At 53.8% G+C, this 17,474-nt stretch overlaps 1 protein-coding gene across 1 annotated transcript in view; it reads right to left on the bottom strand.

Moving 5' to 3' along the window:
• Positions 1-9,002: 9,002 nt before the first annotated feature.
• LOC118918937 (disks large-associated protein 2) overlaps positions 9,003-17,474 on the bottom strand; it is a 67,724-nt gene continuing 59,252 nt past the window's right edge. The window contains exon 12 of the mRNA XM_057505026.1: positions 9,003-16,596. Coding sequence (XP_057361009.1) covers positions 16,378-16,596 — 219 coding nt within the window. The 3' untranslated portion in view covers positions 9,003-16,377. The remainder of the gene's footprint in view (positions 16,597-17,474) is intronic.

Raw genomic sequence — 17,474 nt, 5'->3', positions numbered from 1 at the left:
GGGGCCTGCCTGGCCATGCAGGTCAGCTCTGACATTGTGGGGCAACTCCCAGCAGAAGCCACAATGCCCAAACCTCGGCACGGGCTCTTCCATTAGAAAGCGGGCTGAGTTCTGGGGCCAGAAGCAGCACTTTTGGGGAACTTTAACTTGCTTTCCCTGCCTGAGCCGACTGTCACCACCGTCCCCTGACTTGAGGCCCAGCTTCAGCTGGCGCAGCTGTGATTCTGGGAGGCTGCGTGGCTTCTGCGTTTTGGGTCCTCTTCTTCCAAACCGGTTAGTACCGGCGGTGGGCCCACGCAGGTGCTCTCCTGCTCGCTCAGCATTTAAATCCTCCCAGGCTGGTTGGCGAAGAGCTAATTCCTGGCTCTGCCCCCGTGACCCAGTAATCAAAGCTGTCCTGGGGGCTAACTATTCGAGTATTTTCCATTTATGTAGTAGGGGGTCTCACGGGAATCCATCAAGTCACAGCAGTGATGAGGCGAGTCCCAGGACCCGGCTGCCGCCTGATAAGCCCTCCGCGGTGTTTGCTCTTGTTAGTAAGCCTTTTATTTTAGAGAAGATTGGGTGGCCAATCTTCATTTGTTTATGGTAAAAGAGTAGGCTGAAGGTTAATGTTGAAGTGATTAAGTTCTCAACTGAAGTGCATAATTAAAATTAATCGGAAGGAAGACTAGATGAGGTCATGTCTTTCGAGCCTTGTGCCGACACGCAGTGTGTGGGTTCGGTCCTGCCAGCTTGTTAGTGCTGGAGTAGGTACACGGCAAGGCGGCAGCAGGGAGAGGGAGGGGCTCCGCAGGTGCCCAATGACTCCCACACCCTCTGCAGGATCTGTGGCCGGGCACGGGGAGGGAGGCTGTAGGTAACAGGCCAGCCCAACTGGCTGGTTCCAACGTGCACCGCCACGTGCATTACACACTCAGCAACACAGTGAAATCCACGCCTCCCCCGGTGGGCACCAAACAGAGCCGAAACCTCCACGCCCAGTGGGAGGGTGGAGCGAGCGGACTGCAGGGAGACCCCCCTGCCCCCTTTGGGGCCTGGCTGCGGTGAGGGGTCCTCCGCCACCACCGAGGGGGGCTCCGGTCATTCCCTCTGAGCGACTCCCTCTGGGTCACACCCAGCTCTCAGGCGGGTACCTGTCTTGCTCTAAAATCCCATTTTCCAAAATAAACTCTGAATGCTCACTGGCTTTTTGCCTCCGTTCTTGAATTCTTTCCCACAGCGAGATGCCTCAAAGCTGCGGATTCCCAACTTCAAACCAGGCACTTCACTTCGCTTCCTCACGATTCTGGCAGGAACCACAGCTGCCCTGGAACTGGGGTGCAGCTGGGCGAGATCACATGTCCAGTCTGTGTGTCTCGGGGACCCTGCGGTCAGGGAGGGGGGTGGCACGGTCCTGCGGCGAGGACTCCTCCTCTTCCGAGCTGGTCAGTGTGGACTCAGGCCTGTGGGGACCGCTGGGGAACTTAAACCTGAAACCCCAAGTCCTCCTGCACATGAAACCTTGGGGCCGGGGACCCACCTCGGGAGCTGCCACCCCTCCGCCCTGTGCTGGGCTTGCTCAGGCTGGAGGCCGAGAGCCCCGTGAGGGCTCAGGTGTGTGCACGGAGCTTGGCCTCACGCACGCGGTTAACCCGTGCTCACGGGGTGCCCATGGGCGCTGGTGCCACAGCATCTCTGGGTGGAAACACGCTGAGAGGTGCGTGCAGCTTCCTGCTGCCCCCGGGGCTCCATCCAGGAGGAAGAGAAGAGCGCTCCCTCCCTGTGCACTCCCAGGCTGTCTCTGATGGACAGAATGTCTGTGTCCCCCGAAACCGCATGTGGAAGCCTACCCCCAGAGTGGTGGCATCAAGCCTGGGCCCTTGGGAGGCGAGGAGGTCGTGCGGGTGGGGCCCCAGGATGGGACTGGCGCCCTGACGGACGGCATGAGGGGATGTGGGGAGAAGATGCGTCTGCAAACCAGCAAGGGGCCTCCCCAGACGGTGGACTCCCAGCCTCAGAACCGGGAGAAGTCAAGTGCCTATTTAAGGCCGTCTGTGGCAGTTTTTAGAGCAGCCCAGGGGGTGAGAGACTGAGTCACAGGCACACAGCCATGGATCTGTTCGTTTCACATGTAAGGAAATCTGTGCGCACACGGCTAAGAGTGTGGGGCTGCGTGTGTGCGAAGCTGGACCGCGGCCGTTTGCAGGGTCAGGGGCAGTTCCTGGGGTCCCAGATGAGGTGGCCTGGGGCAGAAACTTGCCTGCTCATCGTCGGGGGCCACAGTCCTGGCTGGGGGCCGGGCAGGGCTGCGCGCCCACTCAGGCGCTGGCAAGGATCCGCTCCCCCTCGCTGACAGCCCTGGAGCCCGGACCCGCCTCCGGCCCTCCTGACGTGGCCTTCCCGCTGGCTGTGACCAGACCCCCTCCCGTGAGGACCCCGGCTGGGACCCACCCTAATTGCCTTATTCAACTTGCTCAGCTCTGTGAGGACCCTATTTGTAAATACAGTCACTTCTGCGGTGTGGGGGTGAGGGCCCGACGGATGCACTCGGGGGCACAGTTCAAGGCAGAGCAGGGACGCCCAGAATCCGCAGCCGGCTCTCAGGGCCCAGTTCCACGCACTGGCCGCTGGAGGGCGCCAGAGCCGGGGTTTCTCGTCCGGACGCGCGCTTGCCCCGGAATTTTCCTCTGCACACACTCGGGGAGCCTTAGCATCGCTGTTTCCACGTTATGATTTTACCTCTGAGGAACGGAAATTCTGCACCGTACCCCTGGGTAGGTAGAGTTCATGCACATGTACGTAAATCCCAACTGTCCTGGGAGCTTAGTTTACATAAAGTCATTTATAAATCAACGCGTGAGGTTTCTTTGTGGATGTACATTGAAACAACGCAGGGTGCCTGGCCCCTGGCAGGTCTCGGCGGCGGCTCCCAGGAGGCCCAGTAACGGCTGTGCGGGGCCCCGGTCCTCCAGGACGCCGAGGTCCGCAGACCCACTAACTCCCAGGTCTCAAGCCGCGTGGGACCGAGGCATGGGCACCTGCTGCTGGCCAGGCTCCGGCAGGGCGCCCTTCCCCCAGGTCCGGGAGAGAAGAGACACAGCCGGCCTCCCTGCCGCCTCGGGCGGGCGCTGGGGGCAGTGGGGTCCCCGCCCTCCTTTCCTCCACCTGGGTGGCCTTACTTTGCTGGCATTTGTCTTCATTTGGGGTGGAGCAAGTGGTAAAAGGCTGGGGCTGGAAGCAAAAGCAGGAACAGGGCTTCAGGGAGACGTGTGCCTCTGGGAGCTGGTGCCCGGACGCACCTAAGGGAGCAAGTGGCCTGCGCAGGGCAGGGAGCCGCCGGCCAGGCCAGCAGGGAGCTCAGGGTGCCACGGCGCTGTGGTCAGGCCCTCCGCCTGCGGGCGGGACTCAGGCCTCATCCTGCTGGGCCTCTGGTGCCGGACAATTCCGGGGTCAGGTGGAAACCTGGGGCGCTCTTAGGACAGCAAGGCGCACACACGGGGCGAGCAGTGAGTGGTCAGGCCCCAGGGTGGGGACAAGCCAGCACTGACGGTGTCCGTCGCCCTCGCACACTGGGATGCGGGAGTCAGGCTGACCTCGTTTCTGTTTTGCAGGGGGCACCGGCTGGAGGGCGTTTGCAATGCTCCTCATTACAGAACGCAAACCATCGGAGACTCGGGATTTAAACGTCAGCACAACCCACAACCGAAGGAGAAGCGGCCGCCGCAGGCTGCACGTGTGGAGGAAAAACACCGGCATTCAGAATCGAGGCCCAGCCTCCAGTCGTACAGCCTGTCGGCCCCAGGGGGGCGCTCACAGCACGCCAGGGAGCTGTAAGCTGAGTTGGAGCTGGTGGGTGAACAGGAAGCGCCACACATGCCCTCAGGGAAACAAAACCCAGGGCCTCGGAGGCCGACTTTCCATAAACGCATGATTTACAGAAAATGGGTGATACTGGAGTTTTCTTAAATGACCCAGGGTGGGTTGGCCTCAAAAAATAAGCTGAACTGAGCTTGGCTCCTGTAACCGGCCTGCTCTGGGAATTTTCAAGCCTGGTCTCTTTGTCTCTTATTTTAACAGACTCTACCTGCGCCCACCCCTCTGGAACCCCCCTGCCCCAGACCCTCGGGCCGCCTGGAGCAGGTGTCCCGTTGCCCCAGTGAGCTCATCTTAGTGACCATGCTGAGCTGAGCATGAGGCTGTTTACTTCTTCATCACGTGCACACTGACCATCGCTGACAAGACTCCGTCCTATTCTTGAAAGTTCCTAAGAGCACAAGAGAAAGCTCTCAGTTTAAGAAAAGAATTCAGGAGGATCCCTTCCACCACATGCATTCCTTAACAGCCACGCATCCATGGGGCTGAATCTCTGCCTAAGCCGACCAGTGGCTGAATGAGCACCCATTGCCTCCTGCCCATCCCAGAATGGGTGTATACGTGGGAAACACTTCTGCATCCTGGGAGAGGGGAGTGGGTGGGCTCGCTTCCTGCTGTTCGGCTGGGCGGTGTCACAGAGATCCTGTGTGTGCCATGCTCAGTGCCACAGGAGCTGCTGGGCTTTCCCCGAGATGTTCTCTCCTGACACGTCATGGGGTGCTTTTCAGGCTCACAGGTCACCCCCACACACTGCTTCTTTTGTGCAGGTCTCTGCGTCAGATGCTGAGGAGAGCAAGCAGTCATCCTTGGTGCACAATGTGATGCTCACAGTGTCTGTGTGGCCCTACACTGGGCTCTCCACATGCCCATCCTGGTCCCAGAGCCTTTGATGGGTGAGCTTTGCAGGCCACGGTCAGGGTGGCGTTGGTGCAGAGCAGGAGAAGCCATGAAAACAGTGAGGAATAGGACAGGGCTGGGGCCACAGCAGGTGCATAGCCTGCACAGTAGTGTCCTGCCTGGTGGCACTTCTCCCACCACAGGATCCTCCACTTCTGTGCTGTGCAGGTGGGGCTGGTCACCAGCCCGGGGTGGCTGGGGAGGCCGCGGAGGCTCGGGTCCGTGGTGGCCGCGCACGCCTCACCCTCTCCAGCCACCATCTCCATCGTCTGTACTTCTCAGGCACCCACCACCCAACCGTGTTCACCAGGGCCGTCTCCCAACACCACATCGCTTTCCTCTTTTCCAGCCAGCACCACGGTTGGTTCCAGCGTCCCGGGGTCTGGGATGCCTCTGGTCAGCAGTGACATGGTGCACATCAGCCTCGGTGTGTTCTTGCTGTGATAGAGCACACCACGTGTGACCCACCATCTTCACTGCTTTGAAGGGCACAGCTACGGGGCACCGAGCACATTCTCACTGGAGCAGCCGTCTCCGCCATCCACCTCCTGAATTTTCTCATCTTCCCAGCTGGCACTGTCCCCACGTGACACCACCTCTCAGCCCCTCCCCAGCCCAGTAACCATGAAAGCTCAGCACGTTCCTGCCTCTTCCCCTGCAGGGAACCAACTGCCAGACAAGCCCCCTCCCCCACTTGCTCAGCCAGAAGCACCTGGAGAAACGGCCGGGCACTGCCCCCACAGGGGGAAGGCGGTGGGAAGGGACACCCTGAAGACAGCCACCGCCCTGCAGGCCCACCTGCCTGCTCTTCTGGAGGCACCGCGCTGCCTCCTGACTCCAGACGGAGGGCTGGGAGGCTGCTCTGGGCCAGCCCCCCAGCCAGGCAGGACCAGCAGGAAGAGGGCCTGGGGGAGGGGGATGCACATGGGGGGGTCCCCCAAGGTGCCCCACCTTCCAGGGTTCCTGCTGAGACCGCTGTCCTTCCCACTGCCATCCCCTGAAGGGACCTGCTGTCCATCCACCCTCGTCTGTCCCTTTCGCCTGCACGCAGGCTCCTGTCCCTGCAAACTCCCCTGCCCCACGTCCCCTCCTCACCCCCTCACCTGCTCCTGCCGCCTCCTCTGATGTTGCTACGCTTCTCCTCTGCAGCCCTTACCCTCGATCTCAGGTATGTTTTTGTAGTGGTGACTGTCAGCCTCCGAGGCTCCGCGGATCCGCCTCTATCACCCATCTTTATCTCTTAGGCTTGGTGATGTTTTTCTTGTATTGTCTTTGCCAGATGACTTCTGGTTGAATGTTGGTCATTGTGGGTGAGAAGCTGTACCATCAGCTGCATGCGCAGGGGGAGGCAGCCTGTGGGTGGAGCAAACTGTCTTAAGCCGCGGGAGGTGGTCGGGCTGCATTCATTCAGCTTGCTGCATTCCTTGGGAACCCACTACTAAAACAGATGGTGAACACGTTTTGCGTTTAGAATCATGAATTAGAAGTTACTTCGTGCCGCGTGGCTCAACCTGACCAGAGAAACGCAAGCCTAACCCTCTCACTGTGTGGCAGCAGTGGACTGGGTGCGCACGAACCCCCTCTGCCGTCGTGGGCCAGCGGTGGCCTTGCGGTGCGGGAGGACTGAGCCTGCAGGGCGCTGCTTTGTGCCAGGCCCACCCCCAGTCCGGAGTGCGTCTTCTCCATTTACAAGAAGGAAGTGACCGAGTCAGAATGGGGAATTCCTTTCTGAATCTGCTTAGCCTGGAGTGTGGTTTGGGGGGACAAGGGGGAACCGGTGTTCATTTTCTCACCTTGTGCACAGCCCCTGCACAGAGGGGCCCCCTCTGTTCCCCTGATGTGAATGATTAGAACCTTGGACTCATGAAAGTAGACTCAAAATAATGGAATACTTTATGAGTTAAAACCAGAATGAAACCTGCAAATTATACAGCCCAGCAGCTCATGTGGAAGGCCCCGGCTGGACCTGGTCAGCGTCGGGGCCACCTGCACTGTGGCCCAGCCCGACAAGCCTTGTCCCCAGCTGGGTGCTGGGCGGCAATCTCAGTGGGGGACCCACAGATGCAGACGCGTGTCTGTGGGGCTGTTGGCGAGTATCATCACGTGAGAAATGGCTGGATGGAGGACACAGCCCTTGGCTGATGCAGACTTAAGGAGGAAAACAGAAGGCTTGTCACTCCCTACTCTTTGCATCACCTTGATTTTCTTAGTCATGCAGTGCAGGTTGTCCCTCCTGAGTCATGTCCTGTGGCTCACAGAGCCACCCGCAGGGCGTGAGTGCCGCGTGGGACTCACTTGGCGGAGCTGCTATCAGACTGCTCATATTTTTATAATAAGTGTTGTTGTAGCCATCGGTTTATTCCCCATCCTGGAACAAGAATCGGTATGTAAAAATGATATTGACTCCATGTGACTGTTAACCCAAAAAGCAGCATAATGAAGAATTTATGGAGGCAGGGCCTGGAAGCTGCTGGGGCCTCCGAGTGCTCGGCAGGAGGCCTCGGCGCTGCAACTCTGACCGAGCCCGATCAGCAGCATCTAACTCCATCTGCCCAGAGAAGAAACACCTTGGCGACTGTAATAAGGTTTGCTTTACTTTATAAACCAAGTCGTTTCTGACGTCTGCAAGTCAGATTAACCCATAAACCCGAGAGGCTGGGCGACGGTTACCTCGTTCCCAGGACAGCTCCCTGGCCTGACTCCTCACAGTCACGGCGGTGAAAGCTGGCTGGTGCATAAGGGCAGGACGTGCCGGGGACAGCAGACGAGGCCAGGTCCGCATCTCCCCTCTGACAGCTCCTCCTCTTCAAGTGGAGAGTGAGGGCACCGGTGGGGGAGCCGCTCACCCTCTCTTTGGGTCACAGTATTGCCAGCCCTCTACCCAGGACCCACACTGCTCAGCAAGTACGTAGCTGGTGAGAACGTGGAGGGACACGGCGGCACTGGGTCCATTCACGTGTCCAGCTGCCACCATCAGCCTAAGAATATCACAAGTGTCATGTGCTTTCTTGGGAGCCAGAGATGTTGACAAGGGATCCGATGTATTTCTTGGGCTCAAGAAGCTCACGGTCTCATTCCAAACCAGTTAGCAAATACGTTCTGCTTGCGTGATGCGTGATGATAGATGTAAGGCTGAGCGTCGTTCTGGGGGAAGACTTGAGCATGGAAGGGGGTTCAGAGGAGGACACGGCCTGTGGATGCTCTGAGGACCCACCAGCATTTAATCAGGAGCAGCCACTTGGGGTCCAAACCATGGACACAACATTTTGGCAGTGACGGGGTCAGCGCAGTGGAAGTCTGTGTTTTGTGAGGGTGCCGGAGGGCTAAGTGACTGGTGTGACAAGGGGAGAGGAAGGGGCCTGGCCACCCTGCCGGCAGGTTCTGGCCCAGGGGAGGCACTGCAGCCTGGGGTGGTGCCGGGTGGCTGCCGATGGGCGCTGCCCGGAGGCTGAGGAGCCCAGGACAGCCCAGGACACACAAACATGCCTGTTAGGAGCGTGGTCTGTGTTGTCACAGAATCTTGGTTTTGTAACATAACCGTTGAATTTTTCACACTCTAAATTGTAAAAGACTACAGCGGTGAAACGAGATCATTTGGTGGGATTTCACTGGCATCGGACTCTAATTATTCAGGGAAAACCCATCTCATTCAACCACAGAAAGGTGTGCGGCACCCCAGGAGCCGAAGCCGCATGTGTGTGCCCAGTGTTCACCTCGGGCAGAAAGCAAGCGGGTCTCTGAACCTGCTGATGCTCACTGAAGAGCTCACAAAATAAAATAAATGAAAATGAGAAGCAGAAATCTTCCCAGTGGCCTGATTTTCAAAAAGCTATTCATTTAAATTTTTAATAATGGAAAGCAAGCTGGAAGCATGGAGATTCTTAGCTCTGACTTTTCCTAGTTGTTTTTAATTCAGGAGTATTTTGGGGGAGCATCTGACTTACAGAAAGGTTGAGCGGAAAGTATCGTTCCCACGTTCCCCTGAACCCCCCACCCCACTGCCTGGGTTGTCAGGATCCCGTCGCTGTGGGACTCTGGTTGTAGGTGATGCACCAGGACTGGCACGTCTGAAACGAATGCCCTGTTGCTCTCCTTGCACTGTCACTGACCCCAGGTAAAACCGTGTTGAACCAAACGTGGAGAAAAGTATAAAGTTTTCAATGAAATGCCAAGGAAATTAAAACTTTAACTGAAAGATTATGGAATTAAAAAATATATACATAAAGCTTTTACTTGTAGTTGTAATAGAAAGAAATAGGGTATGTGGAAGACTAAAATATTAGATATGTGTTCTCAATTTATTTAGAAATGGTTTCTCTTAATGCAAACATTTACAAGTCATGATCAATTAAAGTGACATAAACGGAAAGAACTCGAAATGGATGCAGACTCCTGAGCGGCTGTTTTACCCCGAGACTCGTGAACCGGCTGCTCGGAACTCCCTGGGGGAAACTGAGCCTCGGCCCACCTGTCCTGACACTCACCGTAGGCCCTTTTTTCACCAGCCACCTCCCTCCGCTCACCTCGGGCCCCGTGACAGCCAGAGCAGGATGGAGACTGAGACACACCAGCGTGCTGAGAACGTGGGCCAGCTGCTGGTGAGTCCCGAGACCTCTTTTCACGCTCCTTTGGGGCCTGGAAGGAGAAACTCAAAAAGGAGCCACCTGCGGTGACCTTGGGGAGAGCTTCCGGACCGGCAGGAAGCGGGCAGCAGAGGCCAGGAGAAACGCCCAGCAGGGGGCGAGGCTGGCTGGCGACAGGCCAGCGGACGGAGGGCAGTTGGTAGGAGGGGACACCCCCTGGCGAGGAGGGGCAGCCAGGCCCAGCCAGGGGACCAGCGTCGTGCCACGGCCCTGGCGGGGGAGCCGCTCCTCCAGCTCAGACCGCATGCAGCCGCCTCCCCCGAGCCAGGGACGACCATCTGGCGCACGGCTCTTCTCACTGCAACTCAAGAGTCTAAAATGACCATTCGCTAAGTACTGTGAAATTTATTAACTTTGAACTCATTTTAATCTGTGCCATTTTTGCAAACATATGAAATCTGTAGCCTTAATAAAAGTCCATTTCTTCTTAGTAGATAGAGAAACTGAGGCTATGTTGACGACAAAACATGTCATGAGAAAGGGTGCACTTTTCTGGATAAAACTCTTTGGTCTGTATATTTTTCTGACCTTAAAATAACACAAGAATTCACTCCAATACAAAACTAAATGCTAGTTTTCTCAAAAAATTTAATTGCAGAACTATTTACAGGAGGTGAACATTAGCAATACAGAAATCAAATGTGGGAGGTGTCAGGAGAGTCATGAGAAAAGAACTCAGAGAACGCAATCTTTAAATGCCTTAAAGCGATGACCAGCAATCCTGGTCGAAGTTATTGACAAGAAGCAAGAAACCATGGTGACGGATAGCTTCGTGCACACTCAGAGCAGGGATCCTGCATGCTACTAAATAGAATTTATCAAAAGAACCGTAAAAGCATGAGAAAGAGAATTACATAAAATAGTTTAATTCCAGTGAAATATAACTTTGTACAGATGTTTGATATTTGGCACTCTGCTCACCCTCACTGTCCATATGATTTCATATGTATATATATTTATATACTCTTTTTTAAAACTTTAACAGCTAGTTTCCTGGTTCTAACATTCCTTGACTTCTAGGAGGCATTTGATTCGGTCCTGAGGCCACACCTTGGTTTTGGCATGTACTGTGGGGGTGGGTGTACGAACTCGTCTCTCTGCATGAGACATCTGTGCAAGGCGGAGGTGGCTTAGCATTTGGAAATAAAAGTTCAAAAGCAGCTGGGAGTAACTACTCTGGGGGGAACCTTTTTGAATTCAGCAAACCAGTTACAAAGTGGGAGGAGAGAGACACACTCCTGCTGAGCCCTTTCAGAGTGACAGGGTCCTAGGGGGCAGGTGCGTGAGCTGGGGGGGAATCGGAGGAGGGGCCAGCAGCATTCAGGTGCAGCCACGAACGGCTCCAGAGCATCCTCGGAACCCTCAGCAGGGGAGCGTGATATGCTCTCCCAGAAGATGACTGTCCACTCAGCAGGTTCATCTGAACGACACCTGCCGCGAATCTCTCTTTCGTGCCTCTCCCCGTGAGTATGCGCAGCCTGGCCTCCCAAGGCTGTCAGGTTTGGAATAAGCACCCGTGAGAAGGAGTCGCATAAAATCTAAGAAAGTAGGTGGTAAACCTTTGTTACCCTAGTTTGTGTATATAAAATCTTTTAAAAAGTAGTTTCATAGTAGGTAACTAACATTTCCTCTGCAAAGAACTTATCTGCCAAGTGTTCAGATTGAGACTTGAAATAATTCCATTTGACACTGGACAAAACACCACGGTTAGGACAGCAGTTCACAAAATCATGGAACTTCCGCGGCGTTGCAAGGATGAGGAGGTGGTTGTCTCTGGAGCGTTCTCTGGAGGGTGCGCTGGGTCCTGACCGAGAGCAGGCATCAGGGAAGACATCCTGGCCTCCGGCACTGGGTCTGGTTCCATCCCTGGCGCTTCCCACAGGCTCAGCTTCTCTGCTTGCAAATAATTTTTTCTTCGTCACTTTCATGTTTAGTTTTGTCTAAATTGCTGCTGGGCTCAAGTAATGATGAACACATCACTTAATTATGGTTCTTGCTCCTGGAAGAGCTAGAAACACTTGAAATCAAAGCCAGCGGTGGAGAGCGCCCCATGTTGGTCCTCGACTTCTAAAGCTTCCGGAAGCCCAGGGGCGGGCTCCTGCCTTGCCGGGACGGCCTCCAAAGGACCACTGCCCGGCAGTCCCGATTCTGTGGGCCGCAGTTGATCGGACTTGGCTTTTGCAAGCATCCCACACATTTGAGGAGAGAGCCATGACCCCTCATGTTTAACCAGCCTATGCTTTGCCCCATTCCCAGGGAGCTCACAGGGTTTTAGAGGCAAGATGCCATGTGTCTGTGAGGGAGTCAAGCCCGGGAGGAAACAGACCTGATGGAGAGCTGTCGGCCTGCATGTGAACAGACGCCAGGCTGTGTAAGCGGCCAGCGAGGGACCTCTGGCTCCCATTCTTTCCAGAGCATTCTGCAGCCACTCTGTGTTAATGGGCCTTTAGCTTACTATGGAAAAGGCACCTTTCCTCCTGCATTTTATTCACTGCCCACAATTTATTGCAACTATCAGCATAGTACAGGTGACAAGACGGACTCCTCGTGAAGGCACAGGTGCTGGTGTGACCCGCATGACATGGCTCAGGACAAAGGGTGCTGGGAGCTGAGGGAACGCCCCTGAGCTCCAGTCTACGTGGGCAAATAGGCCCTACCCATCAGCAGAACCTTCCGAGGGACAGAAGGCCTTGATCTCTTAGTCTGTGGCTTCCTATTTCAGTTTCAAGTATCCAGCCAAACTGTCAAGCAAGAATAAACAAATGAGCAGATGAACACAGAACGGAGCCCTGGGAGTTCTGGGGATGGGGACTGAAAACCACTGTCTTCAGCCACTGATGAGAGTGGCGTGTCTGCAGTGGAATGTGAAAAACTGGGAGTTCAGGCTTGGAGAGAAAGGAGCTGTTGGGGAAATGAGACATGAAACGTCACAAATAGAGAATTCAGCCATCCGGGCCCATTTCTGGGAGACGCGGTTCCATGCCTGTTGACAGGAGTGTTCCAGTTCCAGGCGTGCAGACCAAATGCAGTGTCTTGGTGACCTGGACTGACACTGTTTGGGGCGACAGCTTTGCCTGGGCAGTGGGATGAACCATGATCGCCCGTCTCCTGCTTGCCTGTCCCCAGATTCACGGGGGGCTCCACGGTCACACACACAGTGGCTCTGTGGCTCTGGCCCCTTGGGGATGCGCACCTCCCCAAGCTGATCCCAGACATGGTGCATGGGGCCTTCTGTCCCTCGGAAGGTTCTGGGAACCTGTGAGAACTCTGGACAAGGCTGACTGCCCCTCTGAGCAAAGACCAGCTCAGGCACTGGCTGTGTCTCCCTTCAATGCTCCACTGGCCTCTGAGTCCCTTGGGCCACATGAGGTTCTGGCCGGCTTGATGGAGAGACTGCCAACAGAGACCTTCTGGTGTCATCCCTCCCCTGCCTCACTCACCACCAAAAGGCTTGGTCCAAACCAGGGAGCTGCTCTGAAGCACACACGTGTGGCGCCCCAGGCATCTTGACCAGGTGTCCATATGCCTGTACTTCCATGTGCTGGAGTGGGGTGGGCGGGGTGCCCACGGGCCTGGCAGGATGACACAGGGCAGCTCAATAATGCTACCAAGAAAGGCGGAACCAAGACAGGGCAAAGGGGGACAGGGACCCAAAACGACCTCCACCCAGCTGTTGTGTGGTGGGCAGCTGTGCTGTCTTCTAGCCATTGGCACAGGAGCCGGCCGGGACGTGCCCTCCCCTGATTCTGTGGCTACATATTTTTAAAAGGAGGAACCTTGAATGTGATTTCCCCCCCAGTGATACCCTTCCTATTTAACACTGGAAGTCTTGAGGTGAAAACATCAACATTACCTTTTAACAAAAATGTAATTTTTTTTGTGTCATACAACAGTTTGATTCTTACACACCACCCAGCGATGGTCATATAAATTTGCCAGGAAAAGCATGGTAACACTTCCACTGACCACAGCTCCTTTCACGCTAAACACGGCACCGGAGCACGAAGATGTGCTGATGAACCACATTGACAGGGCTCTTGTGAACAGGTGGCATTCGCCTTTTGGCCTCTGTTAGATGATAGGGCCCTGTTATACTTGTGTTGGATTCTGAAAGCCAACTAAAGCCCGGCAGTAGCGCCCTGTTGGCCCTGAGGAGAATGATTTCTGAAGAAATACTTGGGTTTCAACAGTTGTTGGCTGTCTTGTCAGGGAACATGGACCAGTGAGAGCTCTGGCTGCAGGCACACACTGCACTTTCACGACGAACTTCATAGAATGTGGGCATTATTTTCAAATGCATTCTCAAATTTAATACTCTCTTATTAAAATTATATCCGTAACGGGGAATGATGGATCCGTATTATGTATCTGGTAGAAAGGACTGAAATAAGTTAGCTTGATTAACAAGCACAAGTATCAGAAACAGTTTTATTTCTCTTTACATGTACACACGCAAACACAGCTTATTTTCTGCATTTCCTGGAGGACTGTCACCTGTCTGGGAACTGAACGTATGGCACTCAGTCACGTGGCACCGACAGCTGGTTTCTCGTCAGCGCCACCATTACAGGACGCTCTTTGGAACTTGGTGGACTGCTCAGCGGTTCACATGTGTCCCCCACCTTGGCTGCTGTCAAATTTGGTCTCAGGTTGAACTGCTCCTCTAAGGATGGTTTAGGCCAAGACTTTTGGGGGCTTTAAGATAAAAACTAGTATTGAAAACAAAAAACGAATCAAATCCAGTGAACACTTTTGTTCAAGTCAGGAAAGGAGAATCTGGGATCTAGAATAAATAATTATTGTCTAATTTTATAATTTGTTGTTATATGTTTCATACAAGTTCAAGGAAGTGGGCTGAAATGCATCAGCTGCCAGTAGATAAACCTGCGGGTGGGCAGGCGTGCACACGTGCATTTTACACTTCCTCTTCCAAGGTGGACACACCGACTTTGCTTCTCTGTGGTTATTTCTAAAGAGCAGCTCACTTGCAATAATGCATCGTTTTTAAAGTCTGAAATGCCAATACTTGCAAATACATTTGTTTTTAACATAGTCTAGTGAATGTAGAAGCATCATTGGTATACACTACTCAGGATTTAGGTAGAAAAAATGCTTTGAACACTCTGGGGAAATAGGATCATTTATAGAAGAATATTTCAGGGAAATTTTTTTTTTTTTGCATTTTTCAAGGTTATACATTCGTACTGATTTTTGCTTCCAAATATATTTTAAGGCTGTTTGGTAAAATATATACCAGTTATGAGGCTCAATTTACAGGGTTTTGTTTTTACAGGGAATTCTTAACTACTCAGCTTTAAAAAAGTAAAACTTTGAAGCTAAACATGCTTTGTATCAACTGTGCTCCGATGAACCCATGCTCGGTGGGATGTGGACATGAAGGGAGGAGCTGCGGGTTTGATGAGCGCCCCGCCCACGGGGCGCCTCGCTGAGGGCTCCGGCAAGGCCATCGGGCTGCAGAGGGAGCCGGGCGCATTTTAAAGTGCGATTCAAGTTGAGAAAACAAAGTGCTGGAGACGGGTGACGGGAAGGGGCCCTGCCCGCGTCTGAGAGCCTGGGACTCCCAGAGCAGCGGGAGGGCAGGTGGGCATGGCTTGGTGTTGTCTGTCTTCATTCGCAAGCCTGCTTTTACCTTGAGTCACAGTGAGAACTCTGTGTTTGGGACCAGCTGGGTGGATCTGAGCGGCTCTTCCTTCGAAGACGAGGCTCGGCAGTGACGCGCCCCGGAATCGGACACAGTCACCGCACCACATTGAACTCCACACACGGAGAGCCTTCTCACGTGAGTCTTTCCTGCTTTTCTCTGGTGCCAATCAGAATCCCAAAACAAATTACTTTTCTTAAAGTCCTTAGCTGGAAACCACAATATGTGACTTTTTTTTCCCTCGGCATAAAACAGGCAAGAAATAATATTCTTGACTTTAGCAATACTGCATAGGACAAAAGAATTCTGGAAAAATACAAATGTAAACTACATTTCTTCTTTACCATTTAAACTGAGATATGCTGACCCCTCACATTCATATTTCCTAAGCTTTTGACATCATCACAACTGTCATATTAAACAAGCAAACTTTTTAAGGATATCCTGGAAAGTTAACTGATAGAGCAGTTTGAGGACATATATATATACATCTTTTTAAAAATTCACATGTAGCATAAATGGTGAAACATAAAGACAGAACCAGGTGTGATATTTTAAGTCACAAAGGAATAAAAAATACGACTCCTTCACCGGAGTGAGGCCACACTTCTCTCTTTATGGTCCTGCCAGCCTTTCTTAGGACTCTCGATTTCCCGTCATCCGTCACTGCCTTGTGCGAATGAACATTCAGCTTATTTTTTGATTGTGTAGGTGCCTTGCTGGGTGTTTTTAGTGGGTTCAGACTTGTGATCCCCTGGGTCTGAGAAGCACGCGGTCGGGCGTTTGGTGGCTGGAGAGACCTGGTCCCCACGTGGATGTGGCACGAGGAGCCTTGGGTCAGTGGGGCTCGGGGAAAAGCCGCCCAGGCTGGGGGCCGGGGGTCCTTCTTTCCTGCCCGTCCAGCTGTAGCACCTTCCGCTGGGGTATCTAATGCCTCGAGTGAGTGGTGAGATGCACCCATTTATAGTTATTTGTTATTCTTGCCTCTATTATCACACGATTTATAAAAATATAAATAACAAAATGTAAGCTGGGTTCCATCTCAAGAGGTGTTTCTTGTTATCTTCTGAGAGCAGAGTGCGTAGCTGGCGCCCCACTTATCCCTCAGAGCTGAGTGTCCGTCAGACCATCCAGTAGAAAAGGTCTTGTCCCTGCCGTGAGCTCGGCAAACCGCGGGGCGACAGCCTCCCCGCGTGTCCATGGCACGAGGACCGCGACGGCGGGGCGTGTTCGGGGAGCGGCGACACGGAGGAGACCGGGCAGTGAGCATCTGTACAAGGGTCTGTCCCGACGGAGGGAAGCAGACGCGGCGCTCGGCGCCTAGAGCCGCGTCTGGGCCTCGGGGATGTAGATCTCGATGCTGTCCGCGCGCTCCGAGGCCGCGTTCTGCCGGAAGGAGGCCGCCCGCTTGGCCGCCAGGAGCCGCCGCCGGGCCTCCTGGCGCTGTCTGTCAGGCAGGTCCAGGGACTTCTCCCTCGTGATCGGGAACTTCCCTTTGGGGGGCTTCTTTGGTATTGGAGGGGGGACCTTTCTTTCGTCCTGAAAAGCACCATAGGTCAGAATTGGGGAGAGTCAGAGGGCTCACCCCAGGCACAGACATGGTCAGGGCAGGGCCCTCGGCCGCACGCCGCACGCACGCCACCGAGCACCGTGGGCCCTGCTCGGCCACGATGTCCTGGCCTCCAGTGTGGGACGTACTTTCTGTAACTTTCCTCAGATTCTTCATATAATAAGGAAATAAACATAATTTACTCCCTCACACAATAAGGAAAAATAAGGAAACAAATCCTGCATGTAACGTTTAACACTTGCCTCATCTGCGATTTATTTTGATGTTGCTGACAGATGAACGCTCACCTGTCTGAGCTCCCAGCTCGAGCTTCCCGGGCATTGGGATGCCACCTGCCGCCCTGTCACAGGCTGCCATCCTCCCAACAGACTATGACTCCCGGGGACGGTCCTGAAGGCTATGTGGGTGTCATTCTCCATTCTGGGCCTAAAATCCTTGGCATGAGTTATACACATGCATAGATATACAATATGATGTAAGATAGATACAGGACATATATAAATATAATAATGTAAAATTTAATAAAATATAAATATATATATATGAAAGTATTAAATGTATGTAAGAGATTTTTCCACTTACATGGTGAAAAGATGCAAATAACTATTTCTGAGCCCAGCTCACATGATCAAATGTCACACTAGAATGTGTGTGTGTGTGTGTGTGTCAGAAAGGTGAACAGCGAAGGTCCCCTGTGATGCGCCAGTGTTTCACGTGGACCCTCACTATCAGTCGGGCCAGTTGCTGACCGTGTCCTAGGGGGTCAGGGCAGAAGCCCTGCATGGCCCATCACCTCCTTCCCGAAAGGGCTGCCTGAGGACAAGCCGAACCCCCTCTTTCTCCAGGC

This window comes from Manis pentadactyla, chromosome 7 (assembly GCF_030020395.1).
Source record: "Manis pentadactyla isolate mManPen7 chromosome 7, mManPen7.hap1, whole genome shotgun sequence".
NCBI lineage: Eukaryota > Metazoa > Chordata > Mammalia > Pholidota > Manidae > Manis > Manis pentadactyla.
Note: the sequence above shows the minus strand (reverse complement) of the source record. Positions and strands in the feature narration are given on the sequence as shown.